Source organism: Cygnus olor, chromosome 4 (genome assembly GCF_009769625.2).
Source record: "Cygnus olor isolate bCygOlo1 chromosome 4, bCygOlo1.pri.v2, whole genome shotgun sequence".
Classification (NCBI taxonomy): Eukaryota; Metazoa; Chordata; class Aves; order Anseriformes; family Anatidae; genus Cygnus; species Cygnus olor.
The window spans coordinates 43,881,688-43,907,429 of NC_049172.1; the positions used below are offsets into that span (position 1 = coordinate 43,881,688).

Genomic DNA, 25,742 nt, shown 5'->3' on the forward strand with positions numbered 1-25,742 from the left:
ACCTTTCCTCATGATGTTTCCAACTATTAATGAATCTTTCCACTAAAAAGCAGCTATACTTCTATAAGAGTTTTTTAAGATAACTAAAAAAACTATTAAAATTCAACTACTTGAAATTCCACCCCATTTCTACTGTTCTTTATTTCTTTGCTTTTCTGTTCACCTCCTCATCTATTGTGTAATATCCACAGTAAATTTCATTCATGTATTTTTTAAACTACCAAAGGATAACTAGTTTGTAAAACAAAGCTTCCAGTCCTTACATTTCCCTTCAGGGTAATCCCATATCAGTTTAAAAACAACAACAACAACAACAACAACAAAAAACCACACTATTTTATATTTTTCTTCCTGTCTTTGGGGTGACAGAACTTTTTTGCTGAAGTGAAATACCCCTGCATGGCATGAGATTTTTGGTTCTCTTTCAGTTTTGGAGGGTTTTGAATTCTCTTTCAGATTTCAGACAGATGAAGTCTCTAACACTAACAGCTGGAAGCGCTTGGACCTATTTTTAAATGCTGTGCAAATTCTGATTCAGCCTACATAAAAAAAACCCTCCACCAGGTTACGTAAGAAAATAAACGCTTTGTAACTTTGGCTGTCTACTCAAACAGCTGAACACAAATATTTCCATTTGATACTGAAAAAGAGACAGCATCAAGTGATTTTGCAACTGTTCTCTGCTTTGGTTTCTATGATAATGCTTGTTTCTTCTGAAACATTTTTGGAAAAGATGAAATAAAACAGCCATTTCTGCAGTATACAGCATGACTGACAAATCAACCTAATGAATAGCCAAGTGTCTTTTTCATACAATACTGAAACATTCTCTAATAATAATTAAAAAAAAAAACAAAGAGCTAGGAATAGGGAGATGCTGGAAAAATACCAGTATCACTATTGGTATTTACCATTTTCCCCAGACACAGCTGTTTTCCTTAAAATAATATGCTGAAATTATTTTACATAATGCAGTAGATTATGACCTTTGTTTTGCAGGGGAGCAAAGCGAATACAGAACGTAATCACGTCTGTCAAAAGCAGACAGAGAGGCTTGTGTCCAGAATAACAAGTTACCAGGTTTCCCAATAAAACATCCTGACTCTGAAATAGATACAAAAACTTCCAGAGCCTCTGTTCTTACTTCAAACTCAGCCTCTACTGCTTCCTTCTGTTCAGTGCTAGATGCAAAGTAATGGTGCCTGTGAAATAAAGAGCTTATCTAGACAACTATATAATGTTGCCATCAAACAAGGGTTAAAGATTTTATTGAAAAGTTGGTTTTAAGTGTTTCTGCTTACCTGAAACCTTCTGTATGACTTCATTTACCTCCTTCATGAACACTTTTTGCACAAATACTAAATGATTTAAGAGATCAGTTGTGAGATTATGTTCAAAGGAACCAACCTACAGAAATAAAAGCAAAACAAAACTTTAAAACAGTTATCACAGCTATGTTTTCTTTCTTTTTTTTTTTTTTTTTTTTTTTTTTAAACTTTCAGGTATATATATTTTCAATCCCAATCATAACATTATTGGCATTTAAAAAAAAAAAAAAAAAAAGTTTTGTCTTGCAATTTTTCTGCTGTGAACACCACAGGAGAAAACTGAGGGACATACACTATTATACAAAAAAGTTTATTCTCCTGCTTAAGTTTAGCTTAAACACCAAAATGCAGGAGCTCATTAAGGTTCAGAAAAGTATGCAAAATTCTACTTAATTTCAGATAGTAAATCAGAACAAATATAGAAGTGAGCTGTCCACTTCTAGAAGTCTATTTTTCTAATTATTACAGATGAACAAGATTACTGATATCTACAATGGTAAACTTAATGTGTCCAATCCAATCTTAAAGAATATTCCTAAGGAACTAGAGTCTTCCTGAGACTGTTTAAGTTTTTCATTAGATATTTTTTTAAATAAAATCAAAACATAGATATTTTATAAAATTACTTGGGCTTGGCTTTTGCCTTTGCTAAGCAGTGCCTCCCTGCTTAGATTTATACACTGAACAAATTCAGTGATCTGTGGGTATTTCTTCAGCCAGGAAATAACCCAAATGGGTTGAACAAAGAGCAGCACCCATAATCTTCTCCCATAAGGATGCAAACATCAGAAATCTCACTCACAAACATGCTAAACAATTTTTTTGACTGAAGAAATACAGAAAAGCGCCACTCTTCCCCACCAGATCAGTTTCTTTTAAGCAGCAAGATTTTTCTCTGTGAAAAGTATCTGTGCATATTGGTATGCAAATAGAACTTGTGTCTAACACTGTGTACAAACAGAAAATTTTAGATCATTCACTGAGGGTGTATATATCTGCTCCTTTTTATCTATGCAGCTACCTAAGCATAAAGAAATAAACCAATTCAAATACAAATCTTTAAGTATCTTTTGCACAGTGTATGACAATTATCTGAAATAGAAGCATAAGATACCAGTTTAGAAGTTTTATTTGAATCATCAGCGTACTATGCTTTTATTCAACCTGACTGATGAGAAATATTCATTCCAAAAATAAAAACAAAAAAATGTTACTAAATAAATTTTTCTTATTTATTTGCACAAAGTAATATATTCAAAATCCTCCAAATATAGCGTTCTTGACTGTTTAATATGTTGGTTGCTCATCAGACTAAGAACTCAAAGTTCTATTTCTATTTCATGCAATAGCAAATGTTATATTTGGATCAACCCGTAAACCCAAGAGTTTTAGAGAAGGCAGATAATTAAAATAAGGTGAAGTTGCACAGACAGAAATCCAACAGAATGGAAATAACTTATCAAAGCTGTCTACTCTTTTGAACACCTACCTCAGCCACACAACGTAAGTAGTTCCCTTGTAGATAATAACCCTGTTTAGCAGGTAGTTCATCTATGCTCCATATTTGGTCTGAGTAAGTATCATGTTCTTCCATGATATATTTGCCTGACATAGTGACAGGAGGAAGGTTAAGACTTGCTGAAGGAGGAATGGTTGACATATCAGTGGCAGAGACTTTTGAAGTGAAGCGCAATCTGTGACTTGGAAGCTCAAAATTAAATCTTGTCTGGGCACCTGTAAAAGGAAAACAGGGAAAAACATATGATCTGGCAAAAGAATTTTAATTATTTTAAATTTAAGAACACTTTTGGGATAATAAAAATCTGAAGGTGTTACTAAAGGGCACATATCTCTACAGCTATACATATCCACCCACAAGATTCTGGGTTCTCTTAATTTTTAAAGAAAATGAAGACTTGACTATACTTTGACAGAAAAGTGAGTCTAACTCATCTGTACTGAGGCTCTGTAAGAGTATTCTTGACTAGCCTTACCAATCAGAATTTAGTTAATCAAGCATCATAAACTGATTTTAACAGAGGGAGAAAGCTATGTATATGAATGCATACATTTCTTAATCTGATCTTGTATTCTGCCTTCAACAATCATGTATTAAAGCAGGGTAAGTTCTCCCTATGGCCCCACTTGATTGAAGTACAGATTAAAAAAGCCAACAGCAACAGAGTCAAACCTATCAAAATGACTCAACGGAAATATCCAGTCCTCTTGGATTCTTTTTTCAAGACCAAATGAAAAGCCATAACGTTTCTAAAGTGTCAGAGAGCTGTTACCTGTCATTCCGTGACTCCTCATTCTTCCCATTTTATATTCCGCCTTTAAAGAGGGCAAGAGTGCTGCTCCAATAGCTATACCATCTATCATGGCACTGAATTTAAGAACTATAGGCTTCTTTTCTAAGCCTTCTGGCAGCTGTGGGAATTCATTTGTTTCAACAGGTGTTTGATTAATACTCGTTGGAGTCTTTTCAGAGGGCAAAGGAGTTGCAACGTCTTCTTTTGTAGGCTGGGGACTAGATACCAAGACAAAGATCAGAAAACACCTCATTATTCTAGCCTGACTCCCCCACATATGCTCCAAGTAGCACAACGCAGTTGGTGGTCTTCAGAAATGCCAGGCCAACATCACTTACGCAGTTGATGGTTGCCTGATGAGATCTGAAATCTGCTTGGAGAGCTGGTGAGAACTGCGCACCATCATGCTGTGCAGTGTGGCGGGGTGCTGAGGAATGTTGATGCTGATGGCTCCAACCTTGACCACAGCAGCGTTGTTTGTTTTCAGCCCCCTCTGGGCACTATACAGGGCCTGGGATTTGGCAATGCTGCATTTCACTACAGTTCTAACAGAAACGGAAATAGGACTTACTTGCACACCCTTTAAAATAGTTACAGCTTTATGTTAAAATGGGTTTTTAAGAGTTATTTGAATACTTAGAAATTCAGCTGATTGTTTATAAGCTACATACACATTACTTTTTCTTCCATTTTACACACACAGATGCACTACATGCCACAGACAACTAAATTATAAGAGAACTACAAGGCATGCATTGCAAAAATACCTGTTAAACTGTTATTCTGGCATAACAAAAGACCAGTGGAATTTATGCACACTAGGCACAGACACAGACAAATTTTCACATACAGAAACAAGAGCCTTCCATCTCTATTCCTTTTCAGGGATATACCCAACTCATCCTTTGGGTAAGATGACTTAGTAAAATCTGACTTCAGCATCCAAAACGGTCAATGGAAAAAACACTCACTTAGCAATGTGATATACATAGTAAGCGATAAATGGCTTAACAAATTAATCCTGATGTTTAATAGACTTCATATTTTGGAATAGTATGAGTCAAAACTTGATTTTAATGTTATTTGAACGAGGATTTGGTCCACAATGATTACATAAGATAGAAATTCAACTGTACAAAGCTGCCAGTTGTTGACTGCAGAATGAAGTTTTGGCATTATCAGATTTCACTAAACTCCTATTAAAAACAACACAAGGGGTAACACATTGTTTCTCATTTCAGGTTAATTACTGGAGGGCTGCCCAATGGGAATATATTATGTAGCCAGCAGAGAGAAAAACAGCCTCAGAGAGAAAGACACACAGTTTTGGAGATGCAGGACGTTAGCTAAAATGACCAAAAAATAGCCTCTGTAAGATTGCACCATTCAACTAAAGTTTCTCAAATACTAACTTAATGGACATAACCAAAGTAATTTTTGCATCATGATTTAAGCTGTTATGTAGACAGTTTGGTTTCATGCTGAAAGCTACATTATTCTATGAATTCTACTCCCTAAGTAATGTTTCCTCTTTGAAGCCCTAGCAAAGGGCCAATTACTGCATGTTAAACATTGGCTAGCCCAAAGCATCCCTGGTGTGGAAATACGAAAAAAGCCATCTTCCCTCTGCTTACAACAAAGAAGTCCACAGCACTATTGGGCAACCACAGGCCTATCAACAGTGGATTAATTTACTGAAGATCTAGAAACATGTTCAGATTTTCACATCTAAGTGCAGATATGAATTAAAATTTCACGGTGGAAGGTCAAGTAGAAATTATTTCGATTTTTTTTTAAGAATTAACATAAATACGAAGGAGGAATGAAATCTTAATTCACAAGTATTTTCAGAAAAAAATAAAATTACCTAAATATATACTGAAGAAAAGGGAAGGCTTATTTTATTCCACCTCTTTAAAAGAAAAAATTGCATCTCTGTTGATGTTTCCGTATTTCCTGCACAAATCATCTCCTCCTGTTAAGCTTCTGATTGAACTATTGTAGCAAATCAAGAATATGTATTTTTTCTAATCAATAATGCAAAATAGTACCAGATTAACAGTTGAAGTATTTAGGGTTTGATGGACAACTTTCAACTCATGGGAAGCTGCAAGATCTTTTCCTGATGCATACTGGATAGACAGTGTAGTCTTAACTGTGCTTTGCTTAAAAGTTAAAAGCAAATATAATTGGAGTTAAAGGCTGTACTGAGTTTATAATCAAATCTGAAGGTATGAATTCATGCCACTTTAAGCATTTCCTTAATTTAAAAAAAAGAAAACAGAAAAAAAACTCACACCAATACAGCTGTCATGGAAGAATCAGATTGAAAAGAATTTCCTCAGTCTGGACTTCCCAAGTATTCAGCAAAATTAACTGTGCTTCTCTGCTTAGATATTGGCTTATTTCATGTAACTAATGAATTTCACTGTACAGTCTACCCAAAGCTTACTTCCATGACAGAACAGAATGCAGACCTGGGTGGCTGTGTATTTATTCTGAACGAGCACTGCACATTACTTATCTGTAGTTTGCTTACATATGGTGATACACCTATAACAGACCTCGTTGAATATCGTTATAAAAAATAACATTTAAGTTACAGACAAGGAACACATTCAGAAGTAATCCTATGTTCTTACACCAATTCCATAAACGACAACTCTCCGGGTTAACCCGTGACCAAAGGCTTTGTCCCACTACAGAACTGGCTACAAGGCCTCCACTCAGCCTAACCCATGTTAGGGAACTATAAGAAGAGGGCTTCTAGTTTGTCCGATGTACCAATTCCCACCTTGACCACTACTCCAGTGAGACCCTCCTCTGAGCTTAGCATCAGGAAGGAAGAAAGCAACTAGAGAGAAAACACTGCATTTTTTCCTGAGGAAAAAAAAAAAAAAGACACCTGCATTCACACATAGGGAACTGGGGGACATGAAAAGGTTCACCTTCATTTGCAGTAGATGCACAGGCACGATTTTAAGGAAAACATTTTGTTAGCACAGCCTAGTCAGCATAGCTGGTAGCTTAACCCAGCACTGAGGTATGTAAAGACAAAAGAAGTGGTCCTGATCAAATCACAATCAGTATTATCACTCCAAGCACAGCAGTTTCTTACCAAATTAAAAATAAATCTAACCTCTCTGGTCCTCCACATTTATCAGCATTGTTTCGCCTCATTAAAATAAGCACAGAAGCACATCTAAAGAACTGAACAGTCAGTGAAGCCGTTCTAGTGTTACAGTAGTGACAGTACAGTGTTATAATGTCTGCCCCTAAAGCTAGATTGTTAAATGAAAACTTAAAAGTTGGAGTTTTTTTGGACAGATATTTGCAGACTACATGAAAAGCTTATCTAGCTACTATTAGATGTTAATCTAAAATGTATTCAAGCAACATCTGCCTAGACAATCACACACACTGGGAATGCAGCCATTAGCTACACAACACAGGTAATTGCAAGACTATTAAACATTATAATATGACATACAGAAATTCTTGTTTGGCTGTGCTTGTAGGAGATGTAGGAAAATCCTCCAGTCTAGAGATGAAGATTGAAGAGAAAGCAAGAAAAACAAAAACAAAGCAAATAAAGAATAAACATTCATGCAAAATTAGTCAGTTAATTATTTGTAACCCACAATATGACACTTTCAAAGTTAACAAGTTGAAGGTTTGGTGTTTGTTAATTTTTGTCGTTGTTAAAGATTTAATCATTATTTTCCCCCTTTTCTACCACTCCTATATAGAAGTTCAGTAAGATTACAGCATAAAACAGACCTGAAGAACCCCAGCCATCTTCAGAAACACTACATGGCTGTCAGATTAGAACTTGTAATTATCCTTCTGAAACACATTTATCAGGCACAATTTATCTGGGGGTATTAGTAAAATTCTGTACTATTTAACTTATTTATAATATCTTCTAAACTAAGCAGGAATAAATAAAAGAGAAAAGAAAAAAAGAGAAAGAGTCATGTTATTTAGCCCCTTTTCAACAACATTATTAATATCCTAAAACCAGATCACATACTGAGGGTTACCCAACTAACATTCAAATTGTGTGAGGGTGTTCTATGTTACAAAGATTTGTGGTTTAACTGTTGTTTTGCAACTCAAAGAATTCAGCTAGAAACGAAGAAAAATAAATGCACGCCTTTTTTAAGTCTGTGTACCTGGCAAAACAAAAACAGCAATGTGGATGCTGAGCAAGTCATTCGAGATGTTCATGCACAAAAAGTGATTTTTCTTTTCTTTCTCCGATTATGTTATTTACATAAAGGGTGGAGAATGAATATTAGAATGGTAAAAATAACAAAAGAATCATGCAACATGGGAGTTCAAAAAGATACCTGTTTGAGTAACAATACGGATCTTAAATAGGGTAAAACAGTGTCATTAGGTTAAATATTGCCTATAAAATCTTGTTTTGTTTAGACAAACCTACAAGCTTCCAAAACAATTAGAAGCATAGCAGAAACAGTAAATACCAAAGTTTCTATGTGTACATCACATGGAATAAAATTGGTGCAGTAAGATCTGACTGTATGATCATTTATATAAAAAGACCCTACATTTTTTCCAGTCATGTCACCCATTTACACTGTGAACCTACAATCCTACAACTTACGAATACCTTTCACTAGAAATAAAAAGGAACAGGAGTGTTCCCGTTTATAGAATTACAAGTAAAACTTCTGTGATTGGGCACCCTAGACTGAAACCTACCAATGTCCTCTAGGCCACAATCCTCAGCTCACTCAGAGATACGCCTTTCATAGAAAAGCTTCCTGCCAACAGGCACACACCATTAGATTCAAGAGGCAAACTCAGGCCAAGCTCTGCAACAGCTGCATGATTGTCAGACTCTGTAACTTAACGGATTCTATCTAGAAACATTTCTTCAAGGCTTTCTCCACAGTAAGCTACACAGCTTTACGGTCACACAACTGATACCATTTCTAAGCATTGCTACTTGAGTTATTTTAAAATCATCAGGCTTCATACTTACTGAATATTTGGGGTGATTCCCTCCAGCAGGACAATATTGACACCTCCTATGTGAGCAGTGGCACATGTCTCAGTCATCTTTTGATGCAGTACATCTTTAAAAAAAAAAGATATTTAACAGTACTTGATTCAGTATAATACCTCCAGGTATGCCTACTGCTTTCAAAAATACAGTAGCAACAAAGTAATTCAAAAATTAGAGTCTTGGTAATCACATTATGCTATATCAAATTTAAACTCTGGCCAGAAGAAAGCTTTTGAAAACAAAAGGAGTAACTTCATCTTCCGAAAGAATTTTCTTCACTAGTCATTTTCTGAAAATCCTGCATCCTTTTAATTTTCTCAGCATCTTAGCAATAGTTTTTAAAAAGAACATACTGACTGTTATACTATCCACACCCAGACACAATGTACATCTGTTTACAAATAAAACATTACAAATACATATGCAGGTATGCACAGGCACACGTACAAGGTAAAGCTGCTACTGAATTTACCTACAGAGTACATCTTACTTCATTTATCTCACCTTTCATTTTTTCTTTCAGGGTGAAACTGCCGTGGATTCTCTTCAGCTCTGACTCCATTGTGAGACCCCCAATATCCGCCTCCAGGTGGGTTCGATTTACCATGCCGATGCCAAAGACTATGAGGGTCACGTGCTGTGGCTCCGAAGTCACCAGGCTGCGCTTCCTCTGCGCATCTCTGCCATTATCCTGCTCGTTTTCAAACACAACTCTACAAGCAGGTTCAGTTGGGCTTCGAACACCTACAAAAACACAAATCAGTAATTTAAGGATATTTTAGAAGAAATCCTTAACATATCTGATTTACTTTTGTGTTTGAAACCAAAGACCATACATCTTGCACATAAAGGGAACTCTTTAGGCAAATCATTTATTCCTTTCTAATAATGTTGGCAAGTGAACCAAATCCAAGACACAATGGGGACAATAATAAATGAATAAATGATGTGGCTCCTTTATTATTCATAGACATTCTTATGCACTTTATTTACACATTCATATTTATGCCATTTTATTGTTATACAGCTCTGACAGTTTCCAACTGCCCTGTTTGTGTTTTTTGTTTTGTTTTGTTTGCTTGTTGTTGTTGTTGTTTTGTTCTTGTGTTTTTTGTTGTGTGTTTTTTTTTGAGGGGGGAGGGGGGTGTGGAGTCTTTAATTAGATTTCCTTGACCTTTTTGGATCATGTCAGAGCCCAAAGGTGGTTGTTATAATTTAGTTTGGATGAGCAAGTTTTCCTTTTCAACACTCAGAATAAAAACAATAAGAAAAGTTACATTTTCTGCAGGTATCATATTTGTGGGTATGGTATTCTGTACAAGAATGATATTCCTGTCTTTAACAAACTCCCATTTCAGTATGATACACTTACAAGAGTATCAAGGGATCGAATTTAAAATCAGTTGATTAACACTTACTTGACTAAGTCTGAGATTGAAAGAATCAAAGCATAATATACAGCTGGGAAAATACTTTGTCTTTGTACACCATCTTGGTGAGTTAACTACAAGATCCTCAGTCCCACCCCCTGCTCCTTTGTTCAAAGTTAGATGAGGTAGACAATTTTCAAAAACCCCTTCTGGTCATGCTGTAAAAGAATAGACTTCTGCAAACTCACGCACTCTAAATTATTTGGATTCGTGAACTGGTTTACCTGTTGGTCCGAAAGTTTCTGAAGACTTCTCTAAAATTCCGGTTGGATCAGAAATGAGTGAATAGAAGTTCAACAGTTTATACATATTTTGCCAACACTCTGCAGAAGGTTCACTCTGTTCTGACACAGTAATAGAGTCAGAGTCATCCATATGAATAGTCACGTGGTCAACTACATCTTTTGAACCTTTCCTGGACACTTTAGAAGTTCTTCTTTCTGACCTGCCCAGGGAATTCTTGTTTCGAGATTCTTTTTTATTGTTCTCATTGTTTGTTCGTTTGCTCTTGGTGTTGTTCACCCTGTTACCTCCATTAAGACTTCCTCGAGAGCTTCGGCTAAAATCAGAGGAGCGGAAGTCTCTGTGTTTGCGGGTTTTAAAAGTAGGTGTTGGAGAAGCTGATCCAGCTGTGTATCTGCTAAGCTTGATGTCCGTCTGTGTGGCTTTGATATCATCAATCATTGTACTGAACTGATGAATGAGACGAACCAGTGCCATATCCACGTGCTGGCTTATGGACTGGCAAGAAATTGTAAAGTTACAGTGAAAAGTATTGTAATAGCGTTTATTCAAGTCATGAAAAGAAAGGGCATTGGTGGAGTTATGAGGCGTGCACATGGATTTCTCCATTACAACAGCACTAATACTGAAAGTTTCCAACATTAAAGCTGGTTTGAATTCAAGAGGAGGAAGGTTGACAGCTCCTTGCCTAGGAAAGAGAAGGTAAAAGTTACACTTTGTTTCTCTTCATGGCTAGCATGGAGTCAAATACTTTTTACATGATGGTACATCTGATTTACCAAATCCAAAGTTTCACTTCCCTTAGAGTATTACATTCTTAACACAGTTTAAATATTGAAAATGAACTTTCATACTTCCACACTGTGTGTTACTAACACAATAATCATTTAGTTCTATGAAAACTTAGTTTGGCATGCAATTTTTCTATCATAACATCAAGTTATGATAGAAACTTATAACCCAAAACACTCAAGGGGAAGAAAAAAAGAAAAATGACTCAGCATTTACACTCAAAATAACAATCTCGTTATAGGATTAATCACAAAATAGCACTTCATAGCCTTTCAAATTTCTCCCACTGTTATTCCCACCTGCACCCCCTTCCCCACCCCAGTCTCCCATTTACAAAAGTAGGTGAGATTCAAAGACTTGAAATTTCCAAACCACTACACAGGAAGATAAAAAAGAAAATATTTTAACAGAAGAGAAAACAGGTAAGATCAGAAGAAAAAAAAAAAAAACCTGCTCCTTATTCTCTGGAAGTGCTTTAGAACTCCATTTGACTTCTACTTCACAATGAAAGCCCTTATTCATCTTCTTTAACCAATACATGTATTTTCAAATACATGACATACCTTCGAGCTCGCTTGCTTTTTCTTTCCTTTGCTGTATCTGAATCAACAATATCTGCTCTTAAGCAGTCCAAAGTTCCTGAGAAAGAAAGGTACTCTCCAAAGTACATTCTGTAGCAGAGTGGCATTGCATCCTGAGACTGAATTCCTGTGTAACTTAGAAGAGGTTTGAAGACAACCTACAAAAACAAAATCCACCAATTTATTTCTCACTGTCTAGATTATTCCTATATTCCCGTTTCCCCACTCCATCATTTGTTGACCTATAATATTTACAGTAAATTAGCTATGTAATATGGAAAAAAGTAAGATATTATTACACTGGTGTAAAACAACAAACAAGGAAAAAAATGAAGTTTTATGCACTTTTTGAGTATAAAGATTGACTACACAGCAAGCTAACATTGAGCGCTTAGCTTTAGGAGTAAGCTTTCTGCAGTACAGTTGGATGTTCCCCCCAGTAAAAAGTACACTGGCGAACTACGCTGTTCTCATAAATGCTCCAAACATTCTTTGAAGTTATTAAATCATGTTCCATTATTCACCATTAACAAAATTTGCTAAAGAAACCTCAGAGGTTTCTTGAACCTATCCATCTTTGTATAGGAATGCATAAGATAAACACATACAAAACCAGGATAACACTCATCATTTTAGGATTTTAATAAATAATAACTAGTTTTCTCTTATAGAACTCCAAAATACATCTGTAAACCACCCCTACCTGTGCATCTGCTAGCTGGACAGCAGGAAACCCCTGGTTACCCTCTTCTACACCTGCAATGTCATCCTGACTGGTGCTGTGCTGTGAGTGTGTGCCATCCAGGGTGTTCTGGTCACTAGACAAAACGGTGTTGAAGTCTGAAGCAGAGGGTATTGTAGGAAGATTTGGTGCAACACCTAAAAAATAAATACCCATGGAACACTAACACCATAGCAATTTTCAACACCACCAACTCTCTAATGAAAACTCAAAGTTAATTAATGCAGACACACATGCTATACACACAGGACATCAGACTCCTGATCTGGTCCACAACCTCACAAAAATGGCATTCAGGGTATCAAGTCTGATATTGTTCAAAACTCATATTTGAAAAGCAGAGATTTTTCCTCCTTCCCACGGCCTCTTGTCTGTGTTGCACTCTACAGGGTATTTAATACATGTGTTTGAGCTGCAACAAAAAACTAATTTGCCTGTACCATCAAAAAAAAGCAACGATCAACCACAGTTACAGGTAATTACTTCTAGCTTTCAATGTGCTATGTCTGTTTTTTATTAGGACCAATGCAAGACCCGCTAATTAGATCTTTATAGATTAGTCTTTAGAAAACATGCTCTGCAATACTGAATTATTTGTGCCTTGAGTCTGGATTGGACTGGCCTGCATGAGACAGAGCTGCTCTGCCAGTGTATGTCCAGGCTGAATCTCCAGAACTCCAGTTTACAGCACTTATCAGAGAGCCACGGCTACACGTGTTCACAGAAGAATGATCTGGATAGATCTGTGTCTGAGTAAGAATCATTAAGTCTAATTTCAGGAGTGTAAGCTTGTGAACAAACTATGACAATCTCAGCATGAAAAAAATATTCCTTTCTCTGAAAGCAAAATTGAAAGCTATACTTCTACCCTGTGATTCTTTTTGCAGAAAAGCACATTACAGTTTTCAGAAGGGCCACACTGGTTGAGCAATAAGTCAAGCACAAAGATGTTTTGTGGAATCAGACTATTCGTTCAATATTGAAAACAAACAAGAAGTGGTCGAAAGACTGTTAATCAAAGAAAAATTCAAATTTAGTGTTGCAGAGAATAAAAATTGACATGTTTGAAAATTATAAACGGCAGGCATACAATAATAATAAATAAGCTGCAACAAGTTGTTACATATCTTTCTCCAGTACACTTAAGTGCTTCAGTAGTGTATCTCTCCTTTTCTCCATTCCTTTAAACCTGATGACTATTTCCCATCCCTGAAGATTAGGGAATAACACTACTCTCAACATAGCCAAAAAATGTTTATACTCTGCTTCAAAATTGAACTGAGAAAGATCAAGGATTCCAATGTTCAAAATCTTCATTGCAAAAACATCATATGCAAATTACAGATGAGAACTAACTAACAAAATGCAAGGAACCTTGCAACTAAGGATGATTGTACAGCTTACCTTTTCACAGCTACACATGGTCTTGGCAATAACATTTACAGATGTAAGGAAAAGAATTTTTTTTGGAGTGAGGGTGAGAGAAATGAAAAAAAATGTTTTAATGACTTTTTTCCATTTTTTGGTTTGCTGAGAAGTCCCACAAGTAGTATTTATGTCTATTAAACTTAAGTCACTTGCTCTATTACTTTCAGAAAAAGTAGTAATAAACACAGGAACAGCCAACCCAGAGTCATATCTTAAATCCAGCTGTTAACAACTATACCTGTTGGAAGACTGTTGTGTCCAGATTTGGTGGCTGGACTTTCCTGTACTACGCTTCCTCTGTTGCCCACGGCATTTGACATCCAGTTATAGAAACTCACAGAAGATGGTTCAGACAGCAAAGGATGTTCAGATAACATATCTGTGGCCACCATGTTTCCTATACAAACAAATCAGAAGCTTTAGCATTTGTTGAATCAAAGTCAGCAAAAGCAGAAACACAGCACAATTTTACTGAGAATACACATCTACTATTAAAACAGTAAGGCTAGCCCTCAAGTTTTATTCCAATGAATTACGGGTCAGGAAGAACCCTTACAAACTATATATGCTACCACAGAACTTCCACTGTGACACTAATAGATGTTGCACTACAAATGTCATTGCATTTGTTCATTTCTACCATAATTAGGCCAAAGAACTCATTAAGAAACCAAAATACCTTTCTTTCTCTGTATTTCATCCCCTGATACCAAAAGAAAGAGGTTTTAGAGAAAATGCAACGTCTAACTTACCCATTTGTCTTTATATAAATAGTAACAGTGCATGGTGAACAGTAACACAGAATGTAAAAATTTCAATACATGCATTTCAAATTTCTACAAAGCACATTTGTTTGAAGAACCATTATTAAAAATAAGCAAATTACTGTTATATACAAACTAACTTACTGGAACATTCATTTTGGTCCACTTTTTGACCTACTTACAAGGTCAAAAACCACCTAACAAATACAGATTGATCACTTAATTTCCTTATTAATTCAGAAAGACTTACTTATGTAATTATGTATCTACATATATGCCCTCAGAAACTAACAAAGCTGTGTAAAAGGAAAACATTTTAGTTCATTAGCTGTCATATTTTTTCCTAACCTGCTGTACTTGGTGTTTACTTATACGTAACTATATGGTGCAGTGATCTGTAGAAAATATAGTACCTTTTCTACTTAAATCCTTAAAGTTAGCCCTCTCTTGCCCTCCCTCCCGCAATTTCAGCTACATCATACCTGTTCTTGTTAAAGAACTACTTTTAACTGCAGTTGTACTTCTTTGAGGAGTTCCTTCCAAAAGATTATGCAAGCTAGGAAAGCTTCCAGTAAGATAGCTGAGCAGACTCTCTTTTCTTGGACTTTCCTTGACTGCCATGCCAGAACGGCCAACATGCACTGGTGAATCCGTAGCTGTGTCTCCACTAGTGTAACTTAAGGAATGATATGGATGTATACCCTTGTAGACAAAACAAAGAAACTAATGAAGTATTGTGTAAACTGTAAAAATGGAAGTGAAATTTGTTCTGAATATAAGATTGGAACACAGTAACTACAAAGTCTCATTCCCAGAAAGTTTAGTCATGTAGCATTTCACTTGGGGCAGGTTATATGCCATACAACTATTGTGTATAAAGGTGCTAGCAAAATTATTTTAAAACTTGAAAATTAAAGTGCAAAAACAGTTTAAAAAGCCACGACATGTAACAAGTGAAATTGCAGATGTGTAGAATTCATCTAAGACAAATCTCCAGAAGAAACAATACCAACCACTGACTATAAACCTCATTTGGATTTAATCTTTGTTTGAATCCCTTGCATCCCTAGTATAATGTAAGTGCAGCCTCCAGGAAAAGCAAAGAATGGAAGCTGGTGACTTCTGACACCAAGAAGGCTCATGCTCCACCTGAAGGCATACAACTGCAAAAAGGATCTCTGCCCTCACAGTTGAAGAGGAGCCAGATGTGCAAAGCATCTGGGCTACTTAACCCTAAACCATGCAAGACCATCAGAAGGAAGCAGTGAGTGGTATCAGTGGATGGCTCCCTGCTGCAGAGGACAGAGGCACACATCCGCTGAGCTGACTTATCATCTAGAGAGGTTTGCTGTTTGGGGGGTGCTCTGCAAGACAACAAATGGCTAAAAAGAAAATCCACAAACTTTCTGTTCAGAAACTAGAAATAAAAATAAAATCTTGCAGCTTTCTGAACATCTTGTGGAAAAAGAAAAAAAAATTATTTTACTACAAATTATTGAAGTGCTTTGTCAATTATATTTTGTGTAATGAGAGTTTAAAATTTCACTTCTGCTCCCATAGATTAAAAGCCAGAAAGCCAGTAAAGTTAATACACATCCTTACATGATGCACATTTATGTTGTTTTTAAGTGGACTCTGAAGGTAACTGGCAAGAAAACCAATAAAGAACAGATGCAGAATATATATTAACTAATCAAACATTGCTTTTATGGGATAAGGAGCACACAAACATTGCTTTTATGGGATAAGGAGCACACCCTCCATGTATTAGTTATGCTATAAGCTTACCTTTATTTTCAGAACAGAATCACTGTGAGTGTGAGTCTTGGATAACTTCCTCATGATCTCAGCACCAGTTACAGGCCCAGAAGAGCCACCAGCAGGTGGAGGACGATTAGCTGTTCCTTCCAAGAGCATTGTATGCTCACTGACAGTAGCTGGAACCAAGCAAACGACTTTTCCTCATTTGGATATATTATAAGGAACCAAGATTGTCTATTATTAGACACATTTATTTACAAGCAGTCATGAACTTCCAGGTTCTGACACACAACTATCTAGGGAATTCAAGGGAATTAAGACACATAAGAAAACCTCAAACACCGGCTTAGTGGAATTTGTTTGATAATACAAGTACAAATCTTTTTGTCCTTCAAACGCCATACAACTGTTGCTCTGTGCTACAGATCCAAAATAAACTTGCTATACTGTAGGTGAGCTCATTTGCACACAAAACTCCTGCGTATCTCTCTCTTTGCAACTAATCCCTTCCTAAGAGTTCTCACAGGGGGCAGCATCCACTACAGGATTGCTTTTAACCTATCCTCATGCTGAGCCCAGTCAAATCTCACACCTGCAAAAATAAACAGGTACACTTATTACTACATACTACTGTTATTCTCTATCTTTTCATAGCTGGGGGAATAAAATTTTGGTTCAAGAAGACAAAGATGCTTCTGTTACCTCAAATTTCAATACAGGGGAGCCCATACCTTTTTTGTTATTTTAGAAGAGCTGCCCGGAGAACACAGACAATTAAAATACCAAAATGTAATTTTCCATAATGAAACAAATTTCACTTTTTTGCCACTTCTGGCATGGCTGATCATTTTTTGAATTGTGGCATTTCCATGTACCATCAATTACTTCTACAATTAAGTCTACACAAGAAGGCAAAATTGCCACATACAAAGTGGCAAGAAATTCCTTCATACAGTATAATTAAAAAGCTTCAAACAAGTACATCTTCACTGTTGTTGTCTTTAAGCTCATGGCTGCTGCTGGACTCTTAAGCAAAAGCAGATTCTTCTCCTGATTTTAACTATTTTTTCATCAATGTTACGTAACTCATATTTGAGAAAAGAAAAACAAATACTGTATTTCTGAGAACAGTAACACTGCTCATAGATGCTAAAAACACAAAATAAGTCAGCCAACTCAAGACAGCTAAAAAGAGCATTCTAGCAACATATATTTGTTCCCTTCCTTTTTTGTGGTTCTTATTTAAGTCAGCTCTATATCAAATAGAGAGCTGTATCAGTAGATTTTGTTACACTGGCAGTGTGTAAGTTGGCAACAAAATATACCATAGACAAAGTAGTAAAAAATGGGAAAAAAATAGGATTTATGAGAATATGTCTTCACAAAGGTAAGAAGGTAGATTTGAAGCTACTCCTGGAAGACTTCATAGAATTGTGTTACAATTCTAAAACAAGATCAGAAGCTGCAAAACAAAATGCTAATTGCAAGCTAGCAAATAATAAGGTCGATGTATTTTCTGCTGTAAATAATAAGACAAGGCATGTGAAGCAAGAAATGAGGTCTTCTCTTTTGTTTTTCCCCAAATGAGTGACAATTACAACATTACAATAATATTATTACCAGCAGCTTCAAAATGAAGACGATTTTATAAAAGAAGCTTGATGATTCTAAGAAAAGAATATCATACATTCAGGCATTAGAACTAAGTAAGATACAAATGCTCTGAGAGGAGCTACTTATTCCTATGAACTTTTAGAGGGCAAAAACACTAAAATACCTGCATCAAATTCAAACTCTGCTCCATCAGCACTTGTGTCACTCTGAAGACCCCCTCCGTTGTCTAATCCAAGCCCATCCTCATTCTCGTGGCAGGCATTTGTCTGCAGTTTCACTGGCTGAGCTGGTCTGTGTAAGCTGACTCCTTTAAAGGCTGGGGTCACCACAATGAACTTCATCCATTGCCTTGCCAGTGCAACTAGACCTTTCTTTAAGGTAACTAGGGCAGGAAGGCCATCACTCTTAAAAAGTGAACAAAAATGCATTTTAACAAACTGTGTATAAAAAATCAACATTATAAAAATATTTTTTAGTAGACAAAATACTCCCATTCCCAGCTTATGATAGAACTGAGCTTGCACAGTACACTTTACCTGTATAAGTAGTCACAGGCCTAACAGATAAGAAGAACTATAGCTTCATTAAACACAGTAAATACATTCATTTACAATACATTCAATCCTGAGTATCTAGCCCAGTGGGCCAAGAACAAACAACAGGAAACAAGATTATCAAATATGAAACAAGAAGTGCTGAAGTAATTATAAGGCTTTAAACTATAAACTAAAAATCAGAGCAGCCCTAGAGTGTCTGTAGAAACAACTGAAATTAAAAACTATTTTTTTCCTTTGTTGGTAAGCAGTCATTTAAAAACATAGAACTGAGGTAAAAACAGGGATTGTTTTGATTGCACCACTGAATAGTGCTTAAAAAAAAAAAAAAAACACACACCTTTATTTTTACCACAAATCAAACAGGGCTATTTCTGCCACAAATTGTGCTATTTCTGATCACTGGGCTCTCAGTTGAACACAGGGAAAAACATATTGTTGAAATCTGTCGGCCATGCAAATGGATTATGAAAATGATGCAAAATCAGGGACAAACACTCCTCCTTATGCCCAATATATGTGTCCAAACAACTATTTACCATTACAATCCAAGTATTTACATTCTAAAGCCACCAAAAAGATTAGATCCTTAAGTCTTAAATTTTTTACAATTCTAGCTTTTTTAAACCAGTGAAGTGCCTGTATTATTAAAATATTTCTAAAAGACATGAAGTCTAGTTCTCAGAAAAAAATAATTGAAATATAATCTAATTCTTCCACGTACTTGCATCAATAACTGAGATTTCATTTTAAAACTACAAATTTTTACTACTTCACTTTTAGCTTTAAGAAAAAATAAATTTTATTAAAGAGACCACTAAATAAAAAGGCATGTATTTAAAATTGTTATGATTTCATATATATTTGCCAATAAAATAGCTAAACAAAAATCAAGCATACACACAGGCCACAAGAAAAACAGCAGACCTAAAAGAAAGTGACATGTGAGAAGCCATGTCTACTTAGCAAATGAAGTACATATACACCAGTTTAGGTTTACTTCCTTGTTTTACAGCTTTCCTTATGCAGTTACCTAACTGGAGATACTAGAATTGGTTTAAACTAACATGCTGAGTTATTTACATGTTTACAGGGTAACTCACCATGGTGGCATCCTCAATAATAGAGTAATTTGCTTGGTGAAGGTAATGGTGCAATATATTACACAGTAAACAGGAAGGATTTTCTTGCAAGAAACGAGCCACTTTGGTTAGCCTGTTGTACTTGCTTCTCAGGGGAAAGTGCACGCTTTTATTCTAGATTAAAATGCAAATATTTTTCACACATGAACGTACTCGCAAAAAGAACACGCACATGAATTATAATTTCAGCTACGATAGCACAAACCTTTAACTCCATTTTGAACTTCTACAATAAAATTGACACATGGATAACTACCGTATTTTTAAAAGTGCTATCTGAAAATAATCATATTTGAAGTTTGTTTATTTATATGCAGTAATAAAGCTGGATTCAAATCCCACGCTTTTGCAAAGTTACTTCTGGACTAAAGAATATATTTGCTAAACTAGCTGAGATTTCCAAATGAACTGCGAATTCCTAGTTAGATAAAAAAATACTTCTCTAATTTGGCTTATTGGTAGAAAAAAGAGTAGAAAAAAATAAAGGGAGGTAACAATAGGGGAATGCTGCAAAGGGCAATTAGTAGAGCATAAAACTAGTATGACACTAAGCTCTCAGTCTTGCAATACAAGATGGGATCTCACCAAGAGGTATCACTTCTCAAAATCTTCCCACTAGATGGTGCTAATTAAACAAACAGCAGAAAACTGCCTACACACACAAAAGCTCCTTAGCAAATCACACTAAGACCCAATTTTTATAACAGCTCTACCAATAATAGTTTTCAACAATGAAAAAAAGTCTATTTTGCTCTTCTCACTAGAATTGTTCACCCTCACTTTGCTTTCTCTAACAAGTGGATCTGATGAGCGCAGTAATTCAATACACTGCAGGGGCATAGAAGTTCACATTTTCTCCTAAAAGATACCCTGAATATTTCATGATTCAAGCACACTTTCATATTTCGTAAGATATATCAGATATCAAAGCCATACTTCTTTCAACAGACAGAATCTCCAATTATTTTACATGGAGATGCACACCTGTACGAAGCACAAGACTTCATCACTAGTAATAGCTGTTTTTTTTTTCCCCCACTGAAATTTAGATTCCGTGCAAAAAGCACAGGCAGTAAATTCTTGTAACCAATTCTTGAAAAACTGTCTTAAGAGGCACTGTAAGTTTCAGTGAAAATATTCAGATCCCCAAATGAATACATATTACATATTACACTGCTCCGTTCTGATTGGCCTCTTGATTTTAGAAAGGTCATTTACCTCTAGTGCTTCTGTCATTATGCAACCCATAACAGCACAGATTCGCAGTGTTCCTTCAGTTTCTAGCTTATTTAAAGATGACTTCACTTGATCAATGGGAACAAGCCAAGCACCAACTGCAGGAGTTGCAGTACTCAGGAGGTTCAGTTGCCTAATTGAGAAAAATAACAAGTGTTAGGTATTCACATTCAGCAGCAGCAATTAGCAAGATTTTCTACTACTGCTACGAACGACATTCAAATAGGTGGAATATGAGAACATTAATTGAATCCCACGTTAATTGTTATACAAGGTATTGTGATGAGATTTTGCTGAAGGACTGAGGCAAGAATATTAGGGAAAAAATCACAGAAAGACTTTCTAATTTATAGTTATATACTGACAGATAGGAATATTTAGTTTGTTGAATTGTATGTTTACAATGTACTTGTTCTATACACATACAAAGTTTCATTAAGTTTGCTTTGACCTTTAGAGATGCTTAGTATCCATTCTAGAGTATGTAACAGAAATTTTCAAGTGTTGACACAGAGTATGAAAAAACTATCTTAGAAAGATTTATCTTGAACCTTAGAGTGCAAAGTCAATAAGATCAAGGTTTAAGCATTATGTTGAAGACCAAAGCAGTGAGTGGTTCTCTCCTAGTCAAAACAAATATTCTCACTCACACCCCTTGCTCTCCTTCATACATCTCATTCTCACTGGAAGTAATTCTTTTTTTTTTTTTTTTTTTATTTCTATCATATCTAATTAATTTTTTTCTAGCAACACTTTCATATACATGATGGCTGTTACAAATTGAAGCAAGAACTACTGTGACATATGTAAATTCCAAAACCAGCATTTCCAGAGAAGCTTCAACAATTATTGAAGTTACATTCAGAATCTACCAAATACAACTGTAATTTACCAAACCAGAATTGTTATTTTCTTTCTCTTAAATCAGATAGAGTCATACCTTGAAAATACATGGGCTGGAGAACGCACATTGGTAGGAGCTGCAAAACTAAACCAAATTTCTTTGATTGTTAGCTTCATGCTGCAGGAGTCAGGGGGAGGAGGCATCAAGGGTATGTCTTTTTTCAGATCATCAGATTCAACCCCTTCATCCTTAAAAAACAAAACACAAAGTCTTTTACAAAGTATTTAAAGGCACTAGCCTGCTGTGCACTGTTCACAAAAAATAGTTTCATATCCATTTAGGCAAAGAAAAATAACCTAATGCTGTTCATCAACTCTCCCAAGACAACACTAATAGACCTTAGAGAAAGCTTAAAATTTAATGCACAAGAAGGCAGTTTGAATCAGTTGGTACAGCAACAGATCTGTCAATTTTCAGTTTTATACTACAAATCATAATCACTTTAAAGAAACACAACCTAAGACCAATCAATTCAGCCCAGTATACATACCTGTTCATCTGAAACTGAGTTTCCATTAATATCTGAAGAGGGACTTATTCTATCGCAAGGAAGGTTATCGTCAGACACATCAGTATTATAACCACTACCAGTTGGAGAATCTGAAGAGTTATTTGATGCAAGCAATCCACCTCTCTCTGTAGCACTTGATTTCCCCATGACTCCGAATGTATTATACAATACTGCACCAGATTGTCTTCCTCCTAGAAAAGCAGACACACTACAGCTGCAAATGTTTGCCACGCACAAACTTCTATAAGTTACATCCCACAGAAAAAAAAAAAGGTACACTTAGAAGATAAACACATATGATTTTGGTTAAACAAGATGCATTACCAATTTTATGTACAACTTAAAAGCTAGTTGTAGAGCTTCCTATAGTTTGTTCCAAGTAGATGAAGAGTAATCACAATGCATGGAGGCTGCTTTTAAACACTATTCCCTGACAAGAACAACTTGAATGACAGAAAATACATATATGCTCTTTTTCGTTATGAAGCCAGCTTTCCTCCTGAAAGCAGAATTCCAGTCCTACATTCAGACACTTAGTGTGGGTATGATTGCAAGGTCAGGATTTAAATAATCAGTGAAAGCACAAATTTCTACCTTCACTTTAGCTTCCAGAACTGTTGAAAATAATGTATATGGAATTATTTCTTACACTGTCATAAGCAGCAAGGACTAAAAGCTCCTGTATTATAGAATTTACTGTGTGATATAATTTATGTACTATAGACATATTATTTATTATCACCTATATTCATGTATTTGAAATCAAATAATGTCTAAAATAGAAGACTCAACAACATAGTTGCTATCAGTTTCATAATACAAAGTAATACAAAGCCTATATAGTCTTACCTTTTATAGTTAAATTTTCAATTCCACACTCGAACATTATCCAACCCCACTTCTCTTGACTAGGACCGATTCGAGTTACATCTGGTACAGCTTGTTGGTCTGTTTCATCCACAAAAGCAAACTCATCCAACTCTTCCAAAGTAAAAAGAACTTTTGATTTCCCAAAGGGAATAGCTGTTATTGCACAAGTTCCAATATCTTAAAATAAACACATTTAGCATTCTGTTACAAAATGGAAAAACTTTGTATCTTCAAACAGCCCTCAAGTTTACAGTATCTACTTGCAAGTAAAGTATTTTGGAATACTCTTAAGTATTCCTCAAACAGGAAGAAAAAAAAAGAAAAAAAAATCAAAGTACAAGCAAGAAAAAAAAATTGTTCATAAAGCCCAAAACCCTTCCTCCCAGAAAGTTTATTTTATTTGGTCAGGGTAATTTTTAAGTCTGGAAAAGCAAGAATGGAGCAACTCAAAGTTCAAACTTTTAGATGTTACCAATCCTAACATATCTGCCTTCTTCATCTTTTTACAGTCATGGTTCCAAAGATATACGTACAAACAAGCTCTTCAGATTTTTATCTCAAAGTGCCTATTAGCCCAAAATTTTTATCAAAAACATTCTTAATAAATACCTAAAGTTTAACAGCAACAAATAACAGTAATACTGACAGTGCTCTTGGATAATATGTTTGAATAGAAATGCATTTGGTATTAACTATAGCATAATTAATGGATATTTTAAAATAAATTTCTGAATTTAATTCAGAGACTGCTTCTCGGTTGGAAACATGCCTTTGTCTATACTGGAAGAACAGAAAGAAGTAAGTCTCACTGATTCCTAAGAAAACACTGCCTCAAGTAGTTTTTGATTCATTACGATCTTTGCTATCTAAGATCCAGGAGGGGACTATGCCACCTTCATTTCTTTGATATTAGGATGTAGATTAAATATAAATCCTTTCTTCTAGTGACATTTCTGAAGGAACATTTTAAGAAAATTTATACCTGTTTCCTATTACCTCTCACACAGAGTTAAATGTCAAATATCTGGGGAAAAGAACCACACTAAGTCAATTTATATTCTGTCCATACAATCCTCAATCTGTGCCCCCAACTGATTAACAGCAATCACTTTCAAAGCATACGTGAAATGCTAAGTTCTCTAGAAAGACATTCCTCAACCCTTTTAAATAGAAGATGAGCTTTTTGGTTACAAGTCAAGAATTACCTGGCCTTCTCAGAAGTCTGCAGCATACCTCACACAAGACACTACAGCTGAGATTTCACCCAACTAAATAAAAATTGAGCTAATCCCTTTTATCTTCTCCAATTTATTTTGTTTTCCTCCAGTTTAATTTGCTCACTCATCTTTACACAGGCTTTTTTGTTGTGTGGTTTTTATTCATACTTGTTTCAGTGCATTTCCTCATGTCCTAAAGACTCCTGCTCTTCATGGGACACAGTAAAACATGGCACTAGCTGATACAGATTGCATCAAAACTGAGTCAGATTTAACTTAGAAAGCAATAAAAATGTCAGCATGTAAAAGGTACTCAAGACTTCTTGCCAAACCACAACATAAGAACAGTCTCTACTTTTGCCTATCTTCATCTTTTCCATGATCAGAAATTATAGTAACCAAAGTTAATTCACGAGCTCTTGAAGGCATTTCCTTAACAAAAACAAGAATGAACACAATCACGTAGATCTCATTTTCTGTTTTATAGGCACTATTGTTAAAAATCTACAGCTTGTCAAGCTGAAAGTGCCAGTACATTCATGTTATACCTATCTTGAAATAGTTAGAAAGTACTAAGAAAGCTAGTAAGTGTAATTCATTTGCTGCGTTGGGTGAAAAAAAACAGCAGCTGAGAAGGAAAGGAGATCAACTGGAAAGAAGGGAGCCTAGACATGAAATTTTATCGGTCAATATTTACCATGCAACCTGTTTGCCACAAAAAACGCTTAGAAATCAGGCGATGTTTTCCCTCTGTCTACGTTTAAAATCATCATACTAGTGAAATAACAGCAAACAATTCAGAGTAACCATCCTAAACTTCTTTTTGGACTATTGCATAATCTCTAGTTTCAAATGTCTTTTTATTTGTGTTGATAAAAAATGAGCTTAAGGCAAACTATCACCACTTGCTTCTATGAAAAATGACATTTTCACAATAAAAAAAAAAAAGGCTTACCTGTCGTATCAAGGCCTCTAAGTTGTCCATGAACACGATGGATGTTCAACTTAGCAGCAATTTCTTTTCCTTTTTCTGCTCCAGCATTGGATCTCAGTGAGCCAGAGGACTGGGGCTGCATTTTACTGGCTTGGATATAACGATCAAATGTGACAGAATTCCTCCCGGTTTCTGCACTGTTCGAAGACTCCTCCACTATACCCCTTTGAACAAGGGGGAAAGGAAAACAAGGGAGAAAAAACAATTAAGCAAATCTCTGATAGACATGCTACTCTTATTTACTTTTTTTAAAAAATTTTTGAGTGACATTAAGTGACATAAGC

The 25,742-nt window shown here is 35.6% G+C and overlaps 1 protein-coding gene across 19 annotated transcripts in view; it reads right to left on the reverse strand.

Annotated features, from left to right (window-relative positions):
• The window catches only part of KIAA1109 (KIAA1109 ortholog), a 115,954-nt gene that overhangs the window by 36,740 nt on the left and 53,472 nt on the right, over window positions 1-25,742 (reverse strand). For 13 of the 19 annotated variants that reach the window (XM_040556292.1, XM_040556291.1, XM_040556288.1 and 10 more), the window contains exons 34-53: window positions 25,420-25,622; window positions 23,227-23,424; window positions 22,357-22,568; window positions 21,903-22,054; window positions 20,945-21,095; window positions 19,688-19,840; window positions 18,194-18,434; window positions 16,444-16,592; window positions 15,138-15,357; window positions 14,130-14,288; window positions 12,425-12,600; window positions 11,704-11,879; window positions 10,330-11,036; window positions 9,180-9,419; window positions 8,652-8,745; window positions 7,131-7,181; window positions 3,979-4,185; window positions 3,620-3,858; window positions 2,818-3,062; window positions 1,302-1,407 (exon numbers count right to left, since the gene is read on the reverse strand). In XM_040556292.1, coding sequence (XP_040412226.1) covers window positions 1,302-1,407; window positions 2,818-3,062; window positions 3,620-3,858; window positions 3,979-4,185; window positions 7,131-7,181; window positions 8,652-8,745; window positions 9,180-9,419; window positions 10,330-11,036; window positions 11,704-11,879; window positions 12,425-12,600; window positions 14,130-14,288; window positions 15,138-15,357; window positions 16,444-16,592; window positions 18,194-18,434; window positions 19,688-19,840; window positions 20,945-21,095; window positions 21,903-22,054; window positions 22,357-22,568; window positions 23,227-23,424; window positions 25,420-25,622 — 4,079 coding nt within the window. The remainder of the gene's footprint in view (window positions 1-1,301; window positions 1,408-2,817; window positions 3,063-3,619; window positions 3,859-3,978; window positions 4,186-7,130; window positions 7,182-8,651; window positions 8,746-9,179; window positions 9,420-10,329; window positions 11,037-11,703; window positions 11,880-12,424; window positions 12,601-14,129; window positions 14,289-15,137; window positions 15,358-16,443; window positions 16,593-18,193; window positions 18,435-19,687; window positions 19,841-20,944; window positions 21,096-21,902; window positions 22,055-22,356; window positions 22,569-23,226; window positions 23,425-25,419; window positions 25,623-25,742) is intronic. The other 6 variants (XM_040556294.1, XM_040556293.1, XM_040556289.1 and 3 more) reach the window with 2 other exon arrangements.